The following is a 12,635-nucleotide window of genomic DNA, read 5'->3' on the forward strand; positions in this document are numbered from 1 at the left end:
CAGGCTATTGAAGAAATGTGAACCCATGTCAATGTGAATGTACTTTTTCCCCCAGTGCACTGAGTAAGAGTCAGAGTTCTCTGAAAGTACCTGGGAATTCTCAGAGCAGCTGCTCTGAGAAGACGACAGGTGAGGTACCTGGCTGATTACTGTTTGAGGAGATAATCAAGTAGACAGGTTATCAGGGAGAGTCACCGGGGGCCAGGGCTGCACAGCCAGGACAGGAATCCCAGGTGCATCTCCATAGGAAGATGCGCTCCTGGAGAGTCAGAAGGTCTGATTTCTGACCTTGGAAAGGATCCCTGAAGGCTAAAAATAGACAAGATGAACACAATGAATAAGGGAGATACCCTGAAAATAGATGCAGAACTGACCTATGTGCAAGAAGGAATAAAAGGGAGATAACGTCTCACTCACCAGAATCAAACTGGAGCAAGAGGAAACAATGAGTGTCGACCAACCATCGTAGCTTTCTTTTCTTCCCATGAAATTTTTTTCTATTAATGAGAGAGGAAAGGAGACACGTGGGCAGCTATATCTAGCAGGTAAGGGTTCTGCTGCTTTGACATTTGCCCAGGGAGTGAACACAGCTGTGGTGGAGCTGCCGACGGAGGCCACTGTTCCAAACAGCACGTCCAGAAGATGTTGTTTGTGGTCATCTGATGTGTTCTGAGTTAATCACCTACTTTGAGGGGAATCACTACAGAGGGGAACAAACTTTCCTTAGAAACATGACTGTTTGGGGTAACGGAAAGTCACACCATACACCAAGGATTTGTTGTTTTGAGGCACCATCAAAGGCATTTGTCTCTGTCTTTGGTTTTTCTTCACCATTTTCCAGGTATACCCTTCAGGCATCTTTATTACCGACTCAGTCCTCCAGATTTTGCAAAGCTCCCTGAACCATGGTCATCACTGCCACTGGAACAGCTGGAAATTCACAAGTGGTTCTATTCCTTGGCCTTGAGACGACTTTTCAGTGGACATGCTGCCTTCTGGAAGCCATATATATGTTCTTTAGGAGTAAACTGTGATACATTAACCACTATAACCCTAAACCACATCCTAGTGAACAAAAATGCTCTATCACTCACTTGAGTTAACAATTACACACTGTCAATCCTATTGGTTATAATTTTCTACTTTTCCATGACTAGAGTCTTTGAATGGGAACTTGGATCACCATGCTCTACTAACTAGTTATCTAGCAAAGTGGATTTTCACTCTCTCAGACCCATGAACCTAGTAAATCCCACTACAGAATTTGTGCTTGATCTTGAATTCAGAGAAGAGTCACTGGAATGATTTAATCTAGGAGAGAAGATCAGGTTTGTTTTCCCGGAATCTATCGGTCTACGGTATGAAAGCAGGTTGGAAGGCAGTCAGACTAGAAGCAGGAAGTTTCATTAGTAAGCTGATCTGGGGTCCTCGCTCAAAATGATGGTGGCCTGAACTAGGGTGCATGGTGGAAAGGAGAGTGAAGGGTCAGTGGTCTGGACTAGGTGATGGATGTGGTGGAAGAGGTGTGAGAGGGAAGGGTTGAGGATGACAGTGGGTTTCTGGCTGGGACAACATAGAGGAAGAGGTGCCCTATAATGAGGATGGAGCAGAGAAGAGGGTTTTGTGAGAGACAGTGAGCTCACATTGGTTATGTTACAGGCAAGATGGTTTGGGAACATCAGCAAAGATGTCTGTAATAGTTGTGTATGCAGAACTGGAGCTCAGAGTCAAATACGGTCTGGGGATGGAGATCTGAGAGTCATCAAGCCGTGGAAGGGGATGAACTTCCCTGACCTCTATCTTCTCCATCTGCCGGCTCCCCAGGTCCCCTCTTACTACATACGCACCAGCCAACTCACCCATGTCCTTGCTGCCAAAGACTCTGGAATGGAACCTGCTTTAGCCTTTGAGCTGAAGGTGAAGGGACACCATCCCGAGAAACTCCCGGCACCCTCCCTGGGTGACCGATTTTGGTTGTTTCTGTCGCTGCTTCAGATTTGCGGTATTTGGCTTCAGATTCCCATCCCACGAATATGAGAGGCTGCTGATAACGATCGCTGCTTAATTACAGGCTCCGACCTTCCCTGCAGGACCCTATAAAGTATCTTTATAAGTACTGGATGTAATCATTTTATGAAGTGCCTGCAACTCAGCTGTAGAGAATTATTTGTAGGATGGTTTTATTCTTATGTAAATATGAGTGTCTTGAAGATCGATGGGGAAGATAAAGTGCTGGAATGAGAGTTAAGGCAGGCTCTCTTTCTCCCTTTAAGAGTGCATTTCCCGTTGTAAGTAGTTGAAGCAGGAGTTTTATTCAAAATGGCATTTTCTTCCATCAACAAATGTCATCCAGTGATTCGATACACATTTACTGAGAACTGTGTTCGTCGCTGAAGGAGATTTAAATAAAGGATGAGAAGTAGTACGTGTCTTTAATAAGACATTAAAAATAAGGAATGAATGTGTCATGCATTCAGCAATATCTGATGTGAGCCTACTGTATGCTATAAACTTGTTGGCATTGAGGATAGAGCAGGGAAATGACAAGACAAAAACCTCTGCCGTCAGGGGGTTCATATTAAAGAAAAGGGACAACAAAATAAGGGTATAGAAGATGGTGATGAATTCTATATAGAAAAAAGTAACTGAGGTTAAGTTACTTTTTAGGGGAGAAGGTGAGAAAACAAGTTAGACAGTAATGAAGGAAGGGCTCATGGAAGAGCTGGATATTGAGCACAGCTCTGAAGATGGAGAGATTTTGAATGGATTCAGGTTTGACTGGGGGGAGAGGGGACAGGTCCCTGACGGCGGAGCAGGAGAACAAAGACAAAAACCACATGAGCTGAGGCCATGGTCACCGTGGTGGATTAATAGAGTCACATCAAAAAGTCTACCATGGCAAGAAGAAGACCTTGCTGTTGGACATTCACAATTCAATTCAACAAGCATTGATGGGAAAGACTTACAAAATGTCAACTCCACAGGCAAGAACTTCATGCATTTTCCTGATGGTTCTGTCTCCTGTGTCTACAACAGTGCCTGTCTCACAAAAGGTGCTAAGCAAATTATTTGTTAATCGAATGAATAATGGGCGAGAAGGTCATGTAAGGCTGGTGAGACCAAATGAGGAAGGGCCTTGAATGACAGGGTGATGAGCTTGAACTTGACCTTATCAGCAAGAGAAAGATAGTGCCCAACACTTTATCCCATTGTCAGCAGATCTCACTGCTATGAGGCTCCCTTTGCCCCTTGAAAAACCTCCCCTCTCTTGAGTTATTTCTGTGGATTTTCCCTCATGGCTTCCACAACTTTCTTCCCTTTCTGTCCCATCCCCTTGGGTGTGACCATGTGATCACATAGCCTCTCGAGCCCAGATGTGCGTGTGTGCAGCCCCCGCGTTACCCAGGGGCGTGCGAGCTCTGGCGTCTGGACCAGCTGTGCTCCACACAGAAGGGTAAATGCCATTCCCACTCTCAGTGTGACTCACGGCCAGTGGGCCTCAGAGTCTCACAGGTGCCCCTACGCAGGTGTGTCTCATGACAGCAGCCCTTGGATTTCTCCTCCCAGCCTTTCTTTCCCTCCAGCTCAGACACACGTCTCCGGGACGGACATCAGGTTGTCCTCCCCAACACCTAACCTAGAACATCGGGCTTCCTCCCTTCCGATCTGCCCTCCTCCCTTCCCGCCATCTCCCCACAAGTTTCCTTAATCATCACCACCCCCCCCCACGGATTTGTGTGTCATCTTTGACTTGGTTTCCCTTGAAGCATATGCTTCTACACAGGAGAAGGGGTGGTAATGACTACCTGGTCCAAACCTCTCATTTTACAGGTGAGGAAACTGTGGCTCAAGCAGGGAAGGTGACTCACTCAGCTGTAAGCGCCTGATCCCAGCCTTCCTGGTTCCTGGTCCTGAACTCTCCTTTGATTTCTGAGCGGGAAGGTGGCGCCATCCTGACCAGGCTGCAGGGTGATGAGTCAGGTACCACAGGCTTAGCGACGAGTGAGGCTGGAAGGGAAGAGACCCTTCCACACTCTGCTGCCTCAGTGCAGGGTGCTGGGGGCATGAGCGGAGGGGAAAGGCAAGCCTGAAAGAGGTTCCAGAGGGAAAAATCAGTGGGGCTTGGAATCTAAGAGACAACGAGGAAGAGAGTCAAATACAGTTTCTTCTTTCAGGACCTGAACCGGGCTCTGTGCTCACACTGCAGCCAGAAAGACAGCGGGGCGCCTGCCACTGTAGTTTATTGCGCCCTCTGGAGGACAAGACAGTCAAAGAAAACAAGTAAACAAGAGAACTTACAGGGGGTGAAGTGGGTGAAGAGGTCAAATGGTACAAATTTCCTGTTATCAAAAGCATACATCCTCGGTCATTCAAAAGTCCACAGATGACAAATGCTGGAGAGGCTGTGGAGAAAGGGGAACCCTCCTACACTGCTGGTGGGAATGCAGTTTGGTGCAGCCACTGTGGAAAACAGGATGGAGATTCCTCAAAAGACTAGGAATAGACTTACTGTATGACCCAGGAATCCCGCTCCTGGGCATATATCCAGAAGGAACCCTACTTCAAAAAGACACCTGCACCCCAGTGTTCATAGCAGCATTATTTACAATAGCCAAGACATGGAAGCAGCCTAAATGTCCATCAACAGGTGACTGGATAAAGAAGATGCGGTATATTTATACAATGGAATACTACTCAGCCATAAAAACCGACAACATAACACCATTTGCAGCAACATGGATGCTCCTGGAGAATGTCATTCTAAGTGAAGTAAGCCAGAAAGAGAAAGAAAAATACCATATGAGATAGTTCATATGCGGAATCTAAAAAAAATAATAATAAAATAAAAGCAAAATAGGAACAGACTCATAGACATAGAAGACAAACTTGTGGTTGCCAGGTGGATGGGGGATGGGAAGGGACAGACTGGGATTTCAAAATGTAGAGTAGATAAACAAGATTATACTGTATAGCACAGGGAAATATATACAAGATCTTGTGGTGGCTCACAGCGAAAGAGAATGTGACAATGAATGTATGTATGTTCATGTTTCACTGAAAAATTGTGCTCTACGCTGGAATTTGACACAACATTGTAAAATGACTATAACTCAATAAAAAAAAGTTTATAAAAAATTTTTTAAATCCTTGGGCTGTAATGGACAGCATGGCGACTATAGTTTATATTACTGTATCGCATCTTTGAAAGTTGCTAAGAGAGTAGATCTGAAAAGTCCTCATCACAACAAAAAAGAAAAAGTTAAAAAAAAAAAAAGCTTTGAAAGGAAAAAGAAGAGTAAACTTACAAACCATGAAAGGAAGAAATCACGCTAACGGGTGCATTTGGGGACTACCCTTTTTTGCACTGAGCGGTAGGAGAAAGTTTTTGTGGCGATGATAAAATGTTTCAGACGTGAGACTCGTAAAACAACGGTGGCCTTAAGGAAAAAGGCCAAGTTTGGAAAATAAGCCGGTTTATGAAAGGAGATTGTTTTTAAGGAAATAACCCACAAAAGAACACGATGACCTAATTGCTATCATTTTCCTGAATCAAAATATATTTTGTTAAGTAAAGGAGAAAATTTACAGTCTTTCGAAAGTGTGTGAATTATATGTTCATTTCAAAAGGAAACTGACAAGACAGAGAGGGAAATGGGCGCAGACCCTAATGCAGCTGGGCCAGTCATCCTCTCCTGAGTTACCGTGGGTTTGGGGCCAAACAGGCATGTTCTGGGAAATGCAGTCCTCTTTTCTAAACGAAGAAATCCGGCTTGGGACTTCGGTAACTGGTGAGAGAAACCCTTCAGAGAGCTTTAAGTTCAAACAGCTTGGACCAACCCAGGATAAAATCCCTGATTCTGCAGAGCAACACAACCAGCATCCCACAAAGAATGTCTCCCACTTGCAGAAGCACACAGTGCGAGAAAACGTCTTCCCACGTGACCTCTTTCTTCACCAGAGTTGGAAGAATCAGTGGTCCTTGACAACAGTGACCATAGGCCAGTATACCCCAGTTCCTGGGAAAAGGGAAGGGGTAATGCTCCCATCCCGCACTGGGTGGGCCGTCCTCATAGTGCCCTGGGTTTGTTCTGCGCAGTGCTGTGTACCTAGCGTACAATGTGCATTTTTCCCCCTCCTCAATGCACCCTCCCACATTGCCATCCTTCCTCACTTTGACCACTATTTAAGCTTCCTGCCAGAAAGTTCAGAAAAGACCCAACATTTTAACTCTCTTAATGGGACAACCACATTACAAGACGAGACCTGTGCTATTTCAAGTCCCAGTTAAACAAGAGAAGAAAAGAACAGTTCCTTCTAAAGAGGTGTTGAACTGACATCCTCTCGCCGCATCTGTAAACTTGGCACGCTCATCCGGACACGTGGGCTAAGTGAGGGGCAACAGCCAGGGGCACAGCTTTTGCTCAGGAGCTGGGAGGCAGGCTTAGTCATCTTTGGTGTCTCCAAGACCACCGTGAGAAGCTGATCAAAGCTGAAATTCTCCTCAGGAAAATGAATCTCTGTTCACATGCAGACTTCTGTTTCATTTCACGGGAAGTCTATCCATGAATCTTGGGTTGAGAGCCTAGGGTTCTAATCTGCGGTTGATCTGGCCAGCATTCTTAGAGATTTCTGACCACCATTCCAGGCAGATAATCTAAAGACTCTAGTCTGGCTGAGAATTGCCCAAGGGTGGCCCCAGGGTGAACCTCAGGAGGGCTCAGGCAGGTTCCTCAGACACAGCCAAACCAGCATCCCAACAAGGAGGCATCTGGTAGACTCCAGGACGACAGGAAACTTGGATCTGTGCTTATACTCTGGTTCCAACAGCTTTTCTCTGGGGTTTAGTTCAATGGGGCAGAACTTGCTTCCTGGCAGAAGATGCCAACTGATCTGGCCTGAACGTTTGTTGGCACTGGAGCTCCTTGGCCTGGGGAACTGGCTGCATGTGTGTGTGGCAGCTTGTGTCTCTCCCTCATTTGTTGGATGTATACCAGCCACGATGGACGGGTACCACACACATGGAGAGACCACTCGTTGGACAAGGAGAAACAATAAAGTGTTATTTTTCTCCCGTGGTCACATAACGTTGGCTTCTCCTTGGGAGCCCACATTTTTTCACTGGAGTCATTTAAACTCCAGTTTTCAGAATGTGGTAGCCTTCAGATAAGCCCTTCTGAGATCATCGCCCATCGTCCTTTGTCCCCGTGTCTGAACAGCACATTACAACTTTCTAAATGATGGAGTTGATGGCACTCTGCTCCTCCCTCTTCTTTCTCATTATCACTGCAAAACCCATCGTCATCCTATGACAGTAGCCGGACATATTGCCATTCACACTTCCCATGCCATTGTGGGGCTGGTAAATGGCACCGCGGTCAGGAACAGAAATGAGGGAAGCAGAGCAGAGTCTGGGTCTCATCCTGATCGAGCCACAGGCAAGCACACGATTTTGTGGAAACCGCTTCCCCGCCTCCGTCATACTACCTTCATCTGTAAAGGAGGGGTTGACGGTGCTTGCTAATTTCTTAGTTTCTGCCAGTCTTAACATTCTACGTTCTGTGACTGCAGCTAATTAGGGTTTGTCATAACCCAGTGTCTCTCACAGTTGTCATTAAGACGTCAAGTTTTCAGGTAGATGGAAAGAAGCGTGGAAGTTGGGAGACCTGAGAAGATTGACTCAGAGCTTTCTGCTTCTATCCTGAGTCACCCTGATGCTGAACGAGTTGAATTGAAGAGGAACCTTCTAATTGTCAGTGCTGGGTTGGAATCTGAGAACTCACTGTGTTTTAGAGTGAACCAGAACACTGGTGGGGAGAACTCACGTAGGAGACCAGCGTTGGCAGGAAAATGGTTTTTTGCTTGTGCTGGGGGCATGGAGGGCGAACTTTGCTGTACCTTTGTAGCTAAAACGTGACTACGGTGGCCACACCTTCACAGGGATAGCTCCCAGCGTCCCCCATCATAAGCCTACAGATGAGCCCCCGATGAGAAACAGAAAGTCAAGTGCTTTCACGGCAGGAGATGTCAAGCGAGGAGCCCTAAGTGGCACTCACTGTCTAAGAAGCCAGCATCTGGAGATTGGCTTGGATCCACACGACAGTATTCCAGGAGGCTTAAAACTGGACGATCGAACTTTCACATCTTACTAAATTCATTTTAACCACCTCCTTTCTCAACTTATACCTCAGCTGCTGTGAGGAAATGGATGTTTTGAGCAGAACACGTAGAGGAAAGAACCAGTATTTACCTTTGAAGTTGCGGGCGCAGGTGGAAGGCCAGAGGAGCTTGGCTCCGGGTCGGCCAGACCTGGAATTAAGGGGGCCTTCAAGGAGGGAAGAGAGAGAGGAGGGAAGAGACTAAAGAGAAATGTTGGGATTTATGAATGTAGAACTTGACTCTGAGCAGAAAGAGTGTCCCTGAAGGAATTGTGGGAAATTCCAGGGACCCCCAATCACCTTATTCACATTCACATTCAGAATGTATATATTTTTCCTTTTCCTTTTCATTTAAAGTCTTCAAATAAGGGAAATACAGTCCCCTCTCTAGCTGATTTACAGAGTAGTGGAATTCTTAGACAACGGAGCTTGGGGCATGCCCTGCTCATATATTCTCATTAAGCCCAAGCCAAGCCCTGCCTTGTCACGGGTTCCCTTCATCATGTCGCCACTGCTATTAGGAAGACATATTGGACAACATAGAGGCATCATAATTAAGATGAATTTTTTCCAGAACTGACCATATTCACACAAAACTGCCATTCCTGCTCGTACTGGCCACTTTCTTCACCTCTCAGATGAAGTTTGAAAAACCGTCTTCCCGATTTAACTTCCCCAGCCGCACGCTTCATCATTGTCCTTACACCATCCTCATCCCCTCGAGGGTCTTATTCCAGTGCATTTTGAGGTTCGATGAAAGAACATAGGCCCTAAAATGAGACTTCCCAATTTCAGATCCCAGCTCTACTGTAACTACGTGCCTGAGTGACCTTAGTTGGATTATTCAATCTCATTAAACCTCAGTTTTGTCATCTGTAAAATGGGGCTGTTGATGGGAATCATGTAACTCTTAATGTTACAAATAAGTTTCACACTGTATGTAAAATGTTTAGCACAGATCCTAACTCAAACCAGACACTTAATACAAGTAAATCCTATTAGAATTACAGGAAAATGTTCAAAGCTTTGGAGCTAAAGAATACTACTTTCTCACTTAACAACCGTCATCTGTGTGTCTGTGTTTGTGTTTTCATTTCTTTGAGACACACTGGATTTTGCAGGGAGCGTGCTTCAGAGATAAAAATGCTCTCATCCATCACCGCAGCATTTTGCCTTCTACGGTTCTGCAATCTTTAAATTTCCTCTTTGTTTATGTTTATAAGTCCTCTATTAAATTTCAAAGCATTGTCTGCCAGAGTGGACTTTAAGCACACCCATCAGTTTCTCATGACTCTGATGAATCTTCAGGGCAGAGAGAAAAAGAAAGACATAAAATCAAGACCTTAGGCTGAGACAAAAGGAAAAAGCTGTGCAGAGAATAAAGAACAGTGGACCGGAAGTGCTCTAGCCCTTTGTCCATCACTGTGTTAGTTCCGTAGCTATTAAGTTTATGGCAACCACTTCAATCATTTCTTTTTTAATTTGGAAATTGGGTAATTGAATAAAATAAACTTTAAGGCTGTTCATGTTTTAAGGTGTCATGGTTTTGTTACTCTGCTGCCAAGAGCTATGAGATAGTTACCATGTAAGGTGTGAAACTCAGTTCCTGCCTTGTAAATTAACGGATGACTTAAATAGGGGAAGAGAACGGGAAAGGGCATTTTAGACATCCAGACCCAACTTGAGAGGACAAAAAAACATGAAAAGTGACTCGGAGGAGAGTTTATAGTGAGCCTGGTTAGAATGAAAGTATCAATATTAGAAATTGGTGTAGGAAGGGATGGTGGACAGGTTACTGACAGGCACTGGCTGCTGTTAGCGAGCTGAGGGGGTGAGTCCACTGTTACGTCACAAGACACCATTAAAGAAAAAAATCACTGAAAATCATTGGTCAAAGCTGGCAAAGCCAATATTTTTTAAATGTGGGGTTCTCATTAAAACATACAGCTATTAAAATATTCAGGAGAGAAAGAATTCATAATTCTTCAGGCAGTTCCCGTATAAGAAAGAACATCAAAGAACCAAAGGTAACCCTATTGGCATATGAATTTTTGAACGGCTTTCAATTTATATTTAAATTTAGGTGAAATAATTTGCATATGTAAACCCAGCCACAGTATCATGTTTTCATTATTTACAGCTTCATAGCCGATGTCAAGTGAGGTTCTATCACCAAGGACCAGTGCTGCCCCACGCTTTGGGTCTTTTCCTATAATTGATTCCACACACGTGGGCCAAGCAAGAATGGTCTTTGAGGATGCTGTGTTCATAGCAGACCATCAGTCACATGTGAAAACTCAAAGGCATTTGAAACCATTTGAAACTTTTTAAAGGCATAAAAAGAGGTGTTCCTTTGATTGTTCGTTTATTTTCCCAGCCAGTTGGCTCGTTGGCTTGCAAATAACATGTTATGAATCTGTGTGTTTTTCTTCCAGGGTCTTTCTTTCCCGAGTTCAGGCCCTCAGAAACAGTTTTTAAAATAGCGTTTTGGCTCGGATACCTAAACAGCTGCATCAACCCCATTATATACCCGTGCTCCAGTCAAGAGTTTAAAAAGGCCTTTCAGAACGTCTTGAGAATCCAGTGTCTCCGCCGGAAGCAGTCTTCCAAGCACACGCTGGGCTATACGCCGCACCCACCCAGCCACACGCTGGAGGGCCAGCACGAGGACCTGGTGCGCATCCCAGTGGGATCAGGAGAGACCTTCTATAAGATCTCCAAGACGGATGGGGTCTGTGAATGGAAATTTTTCTCTTCCATGCCCCGTGGATCTGCCAGGATTACAGTGTCCAAAGACCCATCAGCCTGCAGCACTGCCCGGGTGAGAAGTAAAAGCTTTTTGCAGGTCTGTTGCTGTAAGGGGCCCTCGACCCCCAGCCACGGAGAGAATCAGCAAATTCCAACCATTAAGATCCACACCATCTCCCTCAGTGAAAACGGGGAGGAAGTCTAGTGGACAGGAAAGGTCAGAAGGAAGGGGGGATGATCGCAGGCACCCATCCACTTCCTACCAGGAAGGTCAGTTCGCTTTTCCTGGATGACAAGACGTCACCATTAAACCAGGGACCGTCTGGGAACGGGCTGAGAAGGAGACCCGACTCCTGGGTAGCGGGTAGGGCTCAGGGAAGAGTGAGGATGTCACACAGCCTCCCAGGTCACACTGACGATAAACAGCATGTCCTTGAGGCAGATCCTCTCTGGGTCATCCTCTGAGCCTGCTTTCCACGCCTGGCCCTTTCAACGAAAAACACCATGGGAAACAGAATTTTATACACAATCCAAAAGACTATAAATATAGGGTTGTGATTTCATCCTGAATATTTTGAGCACGCACTCTAAGTTTGGAGCTATTTCTTGGTGGAGTGAGGGGATTTTATTTTCAGGCTAAACTTACATGCAGCCACGTTGGATATTTACAGGGAGAGGGCCTGGAGAGGAAGAGCCTTAAGATGGTGGCCGATATCCAGACACATTATTTTTAGAGCGAGTTTTAAATGTCACCATTTATGAGACATTCAGTTTCTCAGCTTGGGGGTGAAACTTGACCGTGAGATTTACCTTTTGCTGCAATTTGACCGGATTCTGCTCCCGATTGCCTAAGGTGAGGGCAAGGACACTCATTACGTCTCTGAACTAATGGAAGCGTGTTGTCTACAGTTGGGTCCAGAGAGTGCTGAAAGAACCAGTTGAGGAAAGGATGACTCTTCCCAGTGGAAGACAGTAGCGATGAGGGTCGAGTTTCTAGCTGAACTTTCTACTGAGTTTCCAGTATGGAAAAAATTACTATTAAGTAGTTCCAAGCGCAGATGGAGGAAGAATTCTTGTTTGACATTTTTAAAGGTCAAGAGGTTGGGGTGGGGTGGGCGCTAATTTCATGCTAAGATAGATTACTCCGCAGCCTTTCCAAAGTGCCTAGAAAGGCTTTTCTTGGCAAATCACTTACCTTTTCCAGAACTCCAGTAGGAAAAGCCAGAGCTTGTATTTTGAAAGGCACATCCAGACTCCCTTTTTTTTTTTTTTCTCAGCTGCTTCACTATTGCAGAATGCGTGAGGTTCAAGGTCCCCAGTGCCCGTGTGACACGCTGGAGTGGGCCTCATGGTCCAGGTATATCCTTCCTAGACTTTGAAAGGTGCACATGTTTAGCTGGGGAGGATACTTTCTGGTCATCAAAAACCCACCAGAAACAGCAATTTGCAAACAGTGTTTACAGAAGCCTATTTATTCTGCTAAGAGAGCCAATAACCCATTCACTTCATCTACGCCCACTTTTTACAGGGACTTGGGGAACACGCTATTTTGTGCTTTATGTGTACCAAATTTTGGTAAATCTTAATAACTCAATGTATTACAAAGATAAAGACGGTGACTGGAGATAAAAATTTAAATATTTTCACAATCCACAGTAAGGATTTAAAATAAGATCTATGTTTTTGAAATAATTCTTGACTAGAATCCCTCGTCTGAAGCTACTGACCATT

At 45.1% G+C, this 12,635-nt stretch overlaps 1 protein-coding gene across 15 annotated transcripts in view; it reads left to right on the plus strand.

The window, feature by feature from the left end:
• ADRA1A (adrenoceptor alpha 1A) overlaps window positions 1-12,635 on the plus strand; it is a 97,410-nt gene that overhangs the window by 61,235 nt on the left and 23,540 nt on the right. For 4 of the 15 annotated variants that reach the window (XM_032471044.1, XM_032471045.1, XM_032471047.1 and 1 more), the window contains exons 3-4: window positions 10,592-11,001; window positions 12,182-12,261. The exons of 2 other annotated variants lie outside the window; for them this stretch is intronic. In XM_032471044.1, coding sequence (XP_032326935.1) covers window positions 10,592-11,001; window positions 12,182-12,261 — 490 coding nt within the window. 9 more of the 15 variants (XM_014567075.2, XM_032471048.1, XR_004316434.1 and 6 more) reach the window with 8 other exon arrangements.

Source organism: Camelus ferus, chromosome 31 (genome assembly GCF_009834535.1).
Source record: "Camelus ferus isolate YT-003-E chromosome 31, BCGSAC_Cfer_1.0, whole genome shotgun sequence".
In the NCBI taxonomy this organism is placed as follows: domain Eukaryota; kingdom Metazoa; phylum Chordata; class Mammalia; order Artiodactyla; family Camelidae; genus Camelus; species Camelus ferus.